General features: G+C 42.0%; 2 protein-coding genes across 2 annotated transcripts in view; one reads left to right on the top strand and one right to left on the bottom strand.

Moving 5' to 3' along the window:
* Positions 1-6,103, top strand: part of dpy19l1l (dpy-19-like 1, like (H. sapiens)) — a 30,479-nt gene extending 24,376 nt beyond the window's left edge. The window contains exons 17-22 of the mRNA XM_080470732.1: positions 199-223; positions 1,304-1,423; positions 1,497-1,671; positions 2,018-2,117; positions 2,917-3,042; positions 3,126-6,103. Coding sequence (XP_080326858.1) covers positions 199-223; positions 1,304-1,423; positions 1,497-1,671; positions 2,018-2,117; positions 2,917-3,042; positions 3,126-3,297 — 718 coding nt within the window. The 3' untranslated portion in view covers positions 3,298-6,103. The remainder of the gene's footprint in view (positions 1-198; positions 224-1,303; positions 1,424-1,496; positions 1,672-2,017; positions 2,118-2,916; positions 3,043-3,125) is intronic.
* Positions 6,104-7,265: 1,162 nt separating this feature from the next.
* LOC308114089 (uncharacterized protein) lies at positions 7,266-11,956 on the bottom strand. The gene is made up of 6 exons (XM_080470733.1): positions 11,652-11,956; positions 10,974-11,041; positions 9,082-9,367; positions 8,797-8,951; positions 8,439-8,718; positions 7,266-7,869 (listed from the first exon to the last, which is right to left on the bottom strand). The coding sequence occupies exons 2-6, from the start codon at positions 11,038-11,040 to the stop codon at positions 7,719-7,721; spliced, it is 939 nt and encodes a 312-aa protein (XP_080326859.1). The 5' UTR covers position 11,041; positions 11,652-11,956; the 3' UTR covers positions 7,266-7,718.
* Between the last annotated feature and the right edge of the window lie 1,071 nt (positions 11,957-13,027).

The raw sequence follows: 13,027 nt of genomic DNA, 5'->3' as shown, positions 1-13,027 counted from the left end.
AAGCACTTAAGTCAATGTTGTTAATGTCTTAGATTAGTTGGCTTGTAACAAGCGATTTGACTGATAAATATATTTGTTTGTTCCCTTTGTGTTTATTATGTCTCTTGTTTATGTGCAGTTTATTAATACTTCTATATTATTCATAGCTGATGATTTGTTTCAGGAGTTGATGTATTTGTGTTTATTCCTTTGTTGCAGGTCTGAAATTGTCGCGAAGGGAGAGGTGAGAAAACCACGCTTCATATCATTTATGTTAAAAAATACATGCAGGTATGATCTCAGTAACACCTCCACATGAGCGTGAAGCCATTCTCTTCCCTGCGCTGCTCCATTCTTCTGGACCAGTTTCATTTGATTAGATTTCCCTCAGCACAGTGAAGTCGGCTCGGTCGCCGTGTCCCTAAGTGATTTTCATCCCTTTTTCTCATTACTAAGAAATGAAAGGCAGTTTCCCTTCTGCTCTGAAATCCCACTCGGCTGCCTCTTGTCAGCTCTCTCCCAGCCGCTCCGTGTCACTCTCTGTAATGTCTCTCCCCGGGCCGGGAAAAGCTCAGATGTTCATCCACCAGCCAGAGTGCAGCGAGGTTTCTTCACATAATGGCTTTAATGTTTCTGTGCAGCTCTGTGAGTAACGTTCTCTCTGTCGCAGGAAGAGAAGCCCTCCTCCTTCAAAAAAAAAAAAAAGAAACACACTTCAGATCAAAGCCTCGTGCAAATGTGGTTATACAGTCGGTCCAGCAAACGCAGCTCGGGGTTTTTGATCACTCCCGACTGGAGGGCAGATGCCTCTAAAGTGATTATAACTCCACTGAGAGCAGCAACACGTGATTTGCCTTAAAAATTAGCACAGTCACATCTTTAAAAAAAATAAAACAGTTGGCACTAATTTGAATGTCAATCTACGATTATTCCACTGCATAATTCAAGTGCTTCACTTTTCCTACATTTTGTTATGTTACTGTTGTCAAATGATTAAAATCAGATTAATCACAGGGTTGCTGTGGATTAATTTCAATTAATTACATTTAAATGTATAGATTATTTTGGGGGGGGGGGGGGGTACCTATTTCTCTAATTTAGCACGTGTAAAAATGTTCTTTGTTGTGGGCTGGTAGTAATTCTGAATTTAACAATCCAATGAAGCAAGATTTCTGTGGACGTTTGTGACAAACCCAGTTTGACAGGTCAGGTTTTTTTCCTGACACCTGCTCTGGCCCGTTTCCCTGCTGAAAGGCTTGGTCACCTGACTGAGGCTCGCCGCACCCCGTTTGTTTCGACCAGCTGTGTGTTTCCACGCTTGCAGATGGTGTATCACAGCCTGCAGCTGGTGGCCTTCGCCGTCCTGGCCGTCCTCATCATGCGCCTCAAGCTCTTCCTGACGCCGCACATGTGCATCATGGCTTCACTGATCTGCTCTAAACAGGTCCGCTCCTCTCCTCCAACCTCACTTCCTGTTTCAAACCTTCCCCACATGCTTCAATGCGTCTCCCCTTCAGCTGTTCGGTTGGATCGGGGAGCGTTTTAAGCACCAGGTCGTGATCTTCGCCGTCATGGCCGTCATGGCCGTGCAGGGAGTTTCCAACCTGCAGGCTCAGTGGGGAATCATCGGGGAGTTCAGCAACCTGCCACAGGAGGAACTGCTGGACTGGATCCAGGACAATACCAGACCCGGTGAGAGACGCCTTCCACAGCAGCACTAAAAAACCCTCATCCTCAGTATAGCGATCAGCATTATCACAAATATTTAATGGGAAGATTATGTTTACTGCTCAGCTTTTATTACATAGTAAAATATTTACAGTGGTTTACTGAGAGAGCTGCCAGCTCCAGTCGTGACGCCATTACAGTTCCCCAGGGTGAGAAAACACACTGCAGCCAATTTCTGCTGGAAGCAACAAGAAGTTATTAGTTTTAGATCTTACAGTCTGATGAACCCAAACAGAGAAGCTGTGTTTGTTGTGCTGGTTTTCCCACGACCGCAACGTGACCGCTTCAACTGTTCATGTGATCAACGCAGATTCAGTGTTTGCCGGAGCCATGCCCACCATGGCCAGCGTGAAGCTCTCCACCGGTCGGCCCATCGTCAACCACCCGCACTACGAGGACGCCGGCCTGAGGTCAGCTCAGCCAAACAGCTGCTTGTCTTAAGCTTCGTTCACACTGCAGGGAAAACGACCCAATTCAGATTTTTTTACTCGCAAGTGACTCACATCCGGCCTTTTATCCGGTTTTGTGGCGGTGTGAAAGCTCCGATTCCGAGGCCTCGTTTATATATGCTCCCAATTTGGATATTTTTCTACATGCAACTGCTTCATCATTCACGTGTGACTGACGTCACGGAGAAGCTGCTTTCTTTTTACCTCATTCTCCTTCTTCTGTCCCTCGTCATGTTGTCTACATTTTGCCGGCTCGTATTGAACAGCCACTAGAAAATAGATCTACACGGCTGACCAGCGTTGCCAGATATGGCGGGTATCCCCCAATTGGGGAGCCAAGCTCTCTTACCTTTTACCTTTTGTTTATTTTCATGCAAGCAAAACGACTAAAACATTCAAAACACATAACATGCAAACAGGACAGTAGTTTTAATCAAGTGTGCAGCCCCTCATACTTGTACATGTTACTTCGACCGTAGTGTCCATGCACAGTAGCAGTTTTTTTTGGTGGCGAGACGGAGGCCAAGCTTATGCAGAAAGGTTCCATATTGAGAGGCGTTCGTGTAAACGGACCCAAAGTAAAACAAATCTTTTGCGTTTTCACTTGAAATGGGACCTAAAATTCCAGCAGCAAGTAAAGAAAATGTAATCATGTTAATGCGATTTGAAAACATGGCTTATCGATAAGTGTAATGTACATAAGAAACTGTTTATCATATACCAACACCGCTGAATCCAACATTATTGTTGTTCCTCCCAGAGAGAGAACCAAGCTGGTGTACTCCATGTACAGCCGCATGTCTGGAGAAACCGTGAAGAGGAACCTGATGAAGCTGGGAGTGGACTTCTTTGTTCTGGAGGATTCCTGGTGCACCAGGAGAACGAGGTACAACGACACACCTGGAAGACAAGCCTCCATTTCTGACGGTCCCGTCTTTTCACCCCCCTCTTCCTTCCTTCCCGTCGCAGGCCCGGCTGCAGCATGCCGGAGATCTGGGACATCGAGGATCCTCAAAACGTCGGTAAAGTTCCTCTCTGCACTCACATAACCAGGAACTCCAGACCGCACTTCACCACAGTGTTTGCCAATGACATTTACAAAGTCCTCAAAGTCCCCAAAGCCTCCAGAGATCTCAGATAACACCTCTGGATCCAGACCGGCACCCATCCTGGTATTTTACACCACGTCCTTTCATTTCCTATCTTTTTGGTCATTTTCTGCCGTTGCTGCTTTTTTTTATTTTTTTTCTTTCCAAAAAGGTCAAACGTTTCAATCGTTGCGATTCACGGAGCCGTGGACTCGCAGTAAGTTCTCCGAGTGGCCTCGCAGTTTCCTGTATCAGTGACATAAAGCCTTTTAGCCGTCGCGCTCCCTTAACGAGCCAGAAGCTGTTGTAGCTCCTCGTCCGGCTCCATTTGTTCCCCCGAGCCTCGTTTTCAGCGACGATGTTTGCGTCCGTCTGGCAGGACCGACTAGTAACGATGTCCACATACTGTGAAGCAATACTCCACGAACGCTGACTTCTTCTACCATTATGCAGTGTTGACTCTTTGTTTTTCCCCAGTAGTACACTATTTCTTTATAATTTATTTGTGTGAATACTTTTATGCAAATTCAATGTTACAGCAAACTGTGTTTTAAGAGTTTTTAAGTCTTTTTTTTTAAAATACATGCCATTCAGCATTGTTGTTGGACTGAATTCAACATTTCTGAACAAAACAACACTTTTGCTCCTGATCCAGTTTTAGGATGTTTTTTTAACGGACGAACATCGTAAACAAAGCCATTAGATTTCCTCCAAACTGCCGGCTTACAGCGTTGTTTCTTTTCGTCAATATCCACTCGGTGGTTTTGTAAAACGCCTTTGTTTTTGTACGACCTTTAAAAGGTTCTCTGTTCTTCTTTGATTCTTGTCTGTTGCCAAAGGAAGTCTCGTTATCGAAGCTGCATTTTCAGGGTACCGTAGCAACGTTCTAGTAAACGAGAACCATCCGCCTGTGAGTTCTGTGACCGCCAACTTGTAGTAGCTGTGACTTTTATGTGAAGAGTAGCAGTCGTCGGTTCTTTCTGTTCGAGGCGGTTTAGAAAATACCATTGTGTGATTATTATCCACAACGAGGTGAAGGTATCAGCAGTACTCTCAAGTCTGTACAGTAAAGATGGTTGCTCAGTGTGAGGACAAGAAAGAGTCTCTGACAGAAAATGTTTTTGTTTTTTTATGTTGATTCACACATTTTTATGCTGGATTCTGTCTTTTTTTTTTTCCCTCCTCTTCTCTTTTCACATCCCTCACCATCAGTCCAAGCCGGGGTTCGGTGTCATACCTTCTTTACTCCCGTACCGAAGTTACTACTCATGATCTCAAACCATCAATATTTATGCTTGAAGGTCAGAGACGTGATGTAAACTACATCTCAAAATCCAACCCACGGAATTAATTCATTCATGACACCGAGAGCTGAACCCAAATTATTCAAACATTTTCAATAAACATTCCCAAAACGCCAACAAGCATATACCGTATTATCCAGACTAGAAGTCTCACTTTTTTGTTGTTGTTATTTTTACCTGATCATGTGACTCATAAAGAAGTGACTTGTATATCAAAATATTTTGGTAATTACCACCTGGTACCACTAGATGTCAATGTATGACAACAGAATGCTGCTACAGTACCACAGAAAAACCTCCATTACTGCCGTATTTGCCTGACTGAGAAAAAGTTACACAGCAGAATTTAAACTAAAAAGTAGAAAATATATTATACACAGCAGAAAATGAGGAACTTTGAGAAAATCTTAGAAGCTGTTAGTAGATGAAGAAAACGACGAAGGCTAATCGTGAGCTAAAAGCACGAAGGTTCTTTTTTCGTTTTCCTCCTTCGTGACAGATGTTTTTGACAGATTCAGCTTATAGTCCAGAAAACACAGTATGCAGGCTAACAAAGCGATATGCAATGTTAATATTGATTATTGAGAGAAGTACAAAAGCTGAAGCGATCAGTGTTAATGGGTTTGTACTGTAGGAGTTCTTCTTTCTAATAACAGTGCTCTTTCTCTTTCCCCAAAATCCCACCGCCTGCTTTCCTCCACCACATGTGCGTCTGCAGTTCCACCAGCAGTGATTCCAAAGTGGAACTTTGTTCAATTCGGAATAACTTTGGGTTATCAATGCATTTACTTATTAAATCTGACTTTTTAAAATTCTGTGATTTTTTTTATTTTATTTTTTTAATTCACAGAGCTTGAATTCATCGTGCGTGGAAACATTTAACTCAGTCCAGTCTTCTGCAGGATGTATCTTGCACATGTTGATATCGTGTATCTCTAGTAAGTACACACATTTGAAAACTATATGGATCCAGTGAAAAGATGCGCCCCCTTCTGGTGGAGCACGTGACGTGCATCCAGCAGGGAAACTGATTTCTGTTGGAGGCTGGATTCACCTCCATTAGTCTAAACATAAGAATGGTACAGATTTCCTTCTGAGCCGTTTGATCGCGGAGGAGGAAGCAGCAGGAGTTTCTCCTTTTGGTTTTCTACATTTTTCATCCCACATTTCTTCTTCAATGTTCATCCACGACTCCTCGATGCTTTAAGCTCTCTCATTGTATCTATATAAGGACTCGTGACGGGTCGGATTAAAACCCTTATGAGGAGATTTACAGGACAAGTGAGATTAGTGGGCTGGCCTTTTGAACAAACCAACAGTTATAGTTTTTGTTTGAAGACTCGCTGTGCTTGTGTGGTCTTGTAAGTGCCCGTTTGTCAGGAGTGATGCTGCTGTTACGGTTAGAATGAGGCCAAAAGAAAACAAACAAACAAAAACAAACACTTTGACATGAACAGTTTTCTTCCTGTTGCAGCCCTTGGTGTGTTTCAGATGTCTTTTATAAGATTTGTCTATTTTGTCTGTATTTTGAAAAAAAAATAAAGTATTTGCCATGAACACGGTTGCTTTTCTTTTTGATTAGTTTTTAATGGAGGCGTCAAAATCACGTAATGTTTTTTTCCTGGAATGATGATGTATTGCGGGTGTTTTTTTTATCAAATCTGTGGGTCCCATCTTGCATTGTGTCGATTAAAGAAAACAAGTCGGCAAAAACTAGAAATGACGGTATCAGCTTGAAGAAATTGTTTCATTCAGCCTGATTTCATCTTAATTTGGCCTTATTAGTAAAATTATAGCAAAACAACCCTGAAATACTCATTTTGGACGATTCAAATGTTCCTGTTTTAGTACAAAGCGGTACAATAAGTCATTTTTTTTAAAAGCTTGAATAGGTGAAACATAATATATTAATTCATTTTTATATAGCGCCACGCAAAACACGATCATCTCAAAGCTCCTTTACAGGGAACCCAACAGATCCACGTGAGCGTTGGCGACACTGAAAAGAAATACTTTAATCTTAAAAGGAAGAAACCAGCAGAACCAGACCCTGAGCTGGGGACATCCTGCATTTCCAGTTGGGTTTTCGAGAGTTTATCGCAACATATTTGAAGAACTATTGTTGTCCGAATGTCATTTTACATCTAACATGATTATTCTGTTTGAGACATTAACATTTCTACTTTTTGATATTCTGATTCATCTTCTTATTTTATTATTCTATTTTTTTTAAAGCACTTCCTTCTCTTTGGAGTTTAAGTTCATACTTAAGTTTCCACCCCGGTTACAAATGAGATGTAAACATTGCTGAATTCACCCCTCCAAACTCAGTTCTCCGACCTTCTCTTTCTCAAACATCGTCCGTGTCGCAGTGAAATTTCTTTGCGGATGATGTCATCGTTTCTATTCATTGGTTGGCAGATCATCCCAGTCCAACAGAAGTGGTCTGCAGCAGCTGAACTGCTGAATCATGAAATCAGACTGACTTTATTTCCCAGGTACATGACTGATTTTACCAGTGGACGACGTGTGTGTTGCAGGATGCAAGTGTGAATTAGAAAATATGTTGGTAAATTATGTAGAGTAGTAACGTCGGCACAAGTTAGTTTTGGGGGTGGGAAAAATAAAATCTAACGTTTAACTTTAGTGGCATTATAGTCTGGAAAAGAAATGTATAAATCTGAATTAAAGATGAGAAAAGATTCTTAAAACATCCGTGTGTATTTCAGAGCTGATTAATAGATTTTTATTTATTTTTTAAGCACGTCCAGTTAGTCATTAGCAATTCACAGATCTTTGACAAAAAACAGAGAATTCATAGGGAAATAGGCTGAAGGTACAAGCCGGTTGGCTCAGTCAAATCAACAATTTGCCAAGTGATGACAATTTATGAGTCTGAATGATTCTTATAAACTCAAAGTATTGATATGAGGCCAAAACTGCTCTCACAGCTCACATTCAAATCTCTTAACTGGATTTAAATTTTATCCAATCTAATACTGAAACTACCATGAACGACTACAGTGACTGAACACCACCACCTGGTGGACAATAGAGGAACAACCTTCACGTAGTACTCTTTTAAAGCAATGCTAAGATTAGTTTTGTATGATATTCAAAGCCTTATTTCTTGTGACTCAACGTTGGCGCAGGAGGGAACCGCTGTCTGTCTAATCCAGCGGAGAGCCAAACACCTCCACCTCGCACAGCGTCAGGATCCCCTCTCTGTCTGGGACGACTATGTTCACGTAGCGGCCGTCCATCCCGTTGCACTGAAACTCCTGGATGGCACCTCCCTCGAGGTTTGAGATCACTGCACACCTGGCAGAGGAAACAAAAAAATAATAAAGAAAAACAAGCTCAATCTTGTGTTGGAGACAAAGTCGTTAAAGGGGTCATAATAAGCAAAATCATAATGGTTTTCCAACAGTAATAATCGTCCCCATACAAGGAACGACCAGAAGTGAAGACAGTCTGTCCTCTCTGTCCCCGGCTTTTTTCCAGTTTTTAAAAAGTGTGTTGCTCCAACCAGCCAATCAGAAATCAAACCCTATGTAGTGTCATCAGGGGTTCACCCAATCACAATCAAGGCAGGCCCTCCCTTTGACTCCTCCCACAATTTGACAGCTCTGCTCTGGCACATGGCACCACAAGAGGAAGTACTTCCTCCTCTTCCCAAGATGGGCATTTGTGGGCGGAGCCAGTCCAGCTCACACACACACAGCAGGTTCTGAATGTAGCTCCTATGATCCAATATTCAAATGGAGGAAAATGAAGGAAACGCTGGATTTTGGGGAAATTTGAATACAATGTTTTAGGACCAACTAGACCATGTGAAAGTGTTGAAAAGCTGGATAGTATGACTCCTTTAACATCGGCTATGGAAGTACCTGGCGTTGGCGTTGCCTTCGTTTTCAAGAGAGTTTCCGATGTGGATCTCGGCTCCGTTGAGTTCTTCCGGATTAGATTCTTGGTTTGTGACCTTAACAGAAAACACTTTGTGTGTTTTGCCGAGATCCAGTCGCCACCAGGGACTCATTTCATTGTCTGTGCGACTGCAGGACCCGAGTTCCCGATTGGCGTTGCGATTCCCGTCGATGGCGTTGTAGGCAATGCCGGACATGTGCAGTGACGACTGGGAGGCTTTTCCTTTCACTGCCAGGTTCTCTCCTGCAAGGAGTCGTTTGTATTGTATTTATTTTAGTGTTACGTTTTTTTGCTATAATATCTCCATTTAAAAAATCTCACCTGTTGGTGCAGGGTAACCGTACACTTCCACTTCGCACAGAGTCAGGATTCGACTGTCACCAGGCAGAACCAAAGTCACGTAACGTCCCTCAACTCGTTCGGTGAAGTTGGTAATCATCAGCTCTTCCAAAATGACGGAAGAAATTCTCCCAACCCTGAGGGAAACAGAAGAGAGGATTCAGGTTTTCGTTAGGGACGCAGAACGTCGGCAAAGTATCCAAAGGAAAAAAAAGCCAAAATTTTACGCTTCGTCGCACAGTTGTTAAATCTTGTATTTTCACTCACACTGGGTTCACCAAGCTGTTGTTTTCCAAAGAGTTCCCGATGCGGATCTCCAGCCCTTTGATCCTGAGCGGACAGCAGTCCTCCCTGTTGGCGACGACCACAGACTCGATGACGTAGTTGTCCAGCAGGTCCACCCTCCACCAGGGGTCGGCCATCTCCACGGTGTGTGTGCAGGAGCCCCTGCTGAAGTCGGAGTCACGGTTCCCATCGATGGCGCTGTAGGCAGCTCCGTACACGTGCTCGTACCGCTTCGACTGGGTCGCCTTCCCGCGCAGCGCCAAGTTTTCTGTCAAATTTTCGTCGGACGCTCGTCAACAAAATAAATGAACTTCCAAAGGAGAAAGTGGCAGATTGGGGGTTTTTAGACTGAACCGCTTGGGTTCGAGTCTCGGTGGAGGTTCTTAACACTGCAGTACCGCAGCCCACCACTAGTTGAGGGTGATCCTAAATGACTTGACTTAAACCAGGGCTGTCAAACTCATTTCTACGGAAGAGTTTTAGGGCCACTGAAGAAGAAAAAAAATTCGGAGGCAAAAAAAAAAAAAAAACCTTCGTGGCCCCAGAAAAAGTCAAAAATCAAAGTCGAGATTTTTTTTTTTTCACGGTGGAAAAAAAAGTCCGTCCATCCACATGCCAGCGCGTGTGACTGCTTCCTCAAAATGCAAATCAGGCGGTTTGATGAAGTGATGAGATGAAAAGATGCTTCAGGACAGAGTGTAGCTCATAAACACGGTGCAGTTATCATCAGTATCAGGACTGTAAGAGTCAGAGCAGCCTGCTGCCTGGTTCCGTCGAGGAAGTTCGTCGAGTACGAAGGACAAAGGCACGGATCCCGGGCTGCTTATTTAAATGTTCTTATTTATCAAGGAAATCCTGTGTAAAATCACATGTCCATAAGCAGTAAGCAACCCGATACAGTCAGAATTAAGTGATTTAATGTGGTTTACATCTACGGGCAAATGATGAGGGATGGATAGACGATGGGATGGAAAAAAAAAATCTCGATTTTGATTTTCGACTTTTTCTGGGGCCACCAAGGTTTTTTTTTTTTTTTTAGCCTCCGAATTTTTTTTTTTTCTTCAGTGGCCCTAAAACTCTTCCGTACATTTCAGTTCTGGGGCCACGTGCTGCTTAATTTCATCTCGAGTAGTCCGGATCGGTAAAGTCGTGTCATATTGTCTTTTAATCTAAAACTTTATAGTTTTTCTTTGCAGAGTATACGTGATAAAAATGTCAACGTTTAAAACAAAACCCAAACGTTTTACTGCAGAAAATGACCACAATCTCAACATAAAGACGATTTTAATGAAACCTGGTGGGAAATGCAGTGAAATGACCTTTAGCTGTTGCATTGTGGGGTTTTTTACAAACTTCAGCCTGACCTAATGCTAAAGCAGGCCTTTTGTGTTGTGTGAGCTACTCTTAAGAAAAGTTAAAAATTCAATACTCTCTTGGAAATTTTTACAATCTTCTTGGCGGTTTGATCGGATTGGAGTAACTTAAATAATAGTTTTAGTTATTTTAACCAATTGTATCTATCCTGGCAATTTCAGATTTTTTTCCATCTTTAGATGGCGATTAAACCATTAAAAAAATAATAAATTAATAAATCAGTGAGGATTATAAATAAATTAAAAAGAAAAATGTTTATTTACATATTCTGAGCATGGAGCAGCACGTTGTAGAACCCTGATGTAAATAACCTCAATAAAAGAGTCGAGCCAACATGGATCAAGTTATTGTATTTCAGCAGCGATCTGTTTTTGAATCAAGTTATGATTAATATTCTTTGTTTAAAACAAACAAAAAAAAACCAACTCTACTTGCTTCCTGCATCTTCAGCAGAACAGAGTTGTTATGACCAAAGATTAGTATCACGTTATTATACTTACTGTAGGTGGAAACCGTCGCAACGAGGAGGAGGAGGAGGAGGAGGAGGAGGACCCTGAGTTTCGTCATCCTGTTGGAGAAAGTCGTGTTTAATTCACATCGTCGTTCTGACTGAAGAATTTAATGGGATCCGACACTTTCCGTCTTTGGAGTAGAAATACATGAATGAATGTACATCAATTGAAGATGACGGGAAAAGACATATAAATAAAGAACAGATACATAATATATATCTATTTATAAAAAAAAAGGACAAATATTTAAGTACCTAACATTTCTGAATAAATCAGTTTTAATTTTTTATTGTTGTCAACCAATAAATAACATCAGTGTAACTGAGCTGCTGTTCAGTCCTTCAATATTTCTGATCCATCAGGTCATCGTGAAATGATCAATCATGATGTGAAACAAGATGATGCGTTTGGCAAAACAGACTTTTTTTTCCAACATTCACACAGTGTTAATATCAAAAACATTAATAGAAGTGCAGAAGCTTTTATGTTAATCTAAATTTGAACTCTTGTATTTTACAGTGTTTTGTGACTCATTCACTTAGATAAATCCAGAATAGAAAAGATCTCAACGGGAAACGTCCAGAAAGCAAATTCCTCTCGATGAAATGTCGTTTTTAGACACACAAAGAGCAAAAAGTTTGTAAAGTAATGAGTGAAATGTGTCACCTGGAGATCCAGACAAAGCGAGAGCTGCTTTCTTCTCGGAGTCCCACGATTCAACTGAAAGAAACCACTCGTCTTTTCTCTTTATATCCTCCTCCATCTTCTACTTCCGGCCAGTCATCGGATCATGTTTTTGCCTCCACGTCGTCCAATCCCACCTCGCCGTGCTTCTGCCGCTTCGCGCTTGTTTCACTTCCCCACCGCCAGAGAAATTAATCCCACTGGTTGTCCCAGAAAACACATCCTGTTATTTTCCGTCTTGATCTTTTAATCAGACGGCGGCGCGACGTTAGACGCCCTGAAAAATCACCTCTTCAGCTCTCCAGTGGATTGTTGCAGAGGTTTGCTTGTGTTGCAAAAGCCCGGTTGCTCAACGTCAGAGGACATGAAGAAAAAGTATTAAAACTATTAAGTTACTCAACTCTTGTACTGAATGCGACGACCCCAAAATCTCAAGTTTGATTTGAAGAGTTCCTGTATCCATATTTTCAGAATTAAAGAGAAGAAATTGTGAAATGGCGTTGTCATGTGCTCCAGTTGACTTGGAGCTTTTAATTTCCTGATTCGTTTTCTAAAAACCGTCAGTGAAGTTTACATTTGAGTCTGGAAAAAGTTTTACTCCACTTCAAAGCATTGTAACACAACGTTAAAAGATGTCGATTATTGCAATAGCGATATGATTTACGATAAATAAACAAGCACATGTGCAGGTGATGTTCATGTCTTTGTGCTTCACCCAGGTAACAGTGCTCTTTCTCTCGCCCCTGGGACTTGTTTATCCCTCATGGTCGTCTGCAGCTTTATTTTATATTTACGAATTGTATTCTGGTATCTTCAGAGGAATGAATGCACGACGCACAGAAACGTAAATCCTCTCAGTTCAGTTCTGCAGTGTGTTTATTCAGGGTTTAAATATATATCAGATTGTTCTCTGCTGCGTGTGTGTGTGTGTGTGTGTGTGTGTGCGTGTGCGTGTGCGTGTGCGTGTGCGTGTGTGTGTTTTCAATACAAAAACAACCAACAGCACCAACTCGTGGTCCAACATGCTAAGGCCGTTGTTTTCAGTGTTCTCACTCTGTTCTTCATTCTGAGCAAAGTTTCCTCACCAAATGTGCCAAGTTGCATTAAAAAAAAATTTTCTTGGCCCGATTTGCACTCTCCATCAAACTTCTCCTTAAAATGTGAAACGCCATCTGGATGTTTCAACATTACAAACTTCTCTGTTTTGCTCTTCACTTTCTAACGTGACCTTCGACCGTTTCCTCCCTTGTTGACGCTGCAATTTAAACTTGTGTGAATTTGGGGAAAATGATTACATTCGAAGAGTTCAGCTCGATTTTAAAGAGCCCTGGCCTCGGGGGTCGGCGAGGACGCCGCCG

The sequence above is a fragment of the Lipophrys pholis genome (assembly GCF_963383615.2).
Source record: "Lipophrys pholis genome assembly, chromosome: 9".
Lineage (NCBI taxonomy): Eukaryota > Metazoa > Chordata > Actinopteri > Blenniiformes > Blenniidae > Lipophrys > Lipophrys pholis.
Note: the sequence above shows the minus strand (reverse complement) of the source record. Positions and strands in the feature narration are given on the sequence as shown.

Coding starts and splice junctions, on each gene's coding strand:
- LOC308114089 (XM_080470733.1), bottom strand. CDS start 11,040: ATGACGAAACTCAGGGTCCTCCTCCTCCTCCTCCTCCTCCTCCTCGTT. Junction 9,368..10,973: donor TGCGACGGTTTCCACCTACA/GTAAGTATAATA, acceptor AAAATTTGACAG/AAAACTTGGCGCTGCGCGGG. Junction 7,870..8,438: donor GAAGGCAACGCCAACGCCAG/GTACTTCCATAG, acceptor TTCCTCTGCCAG/GTGTGCAGTGATCTCAAACC.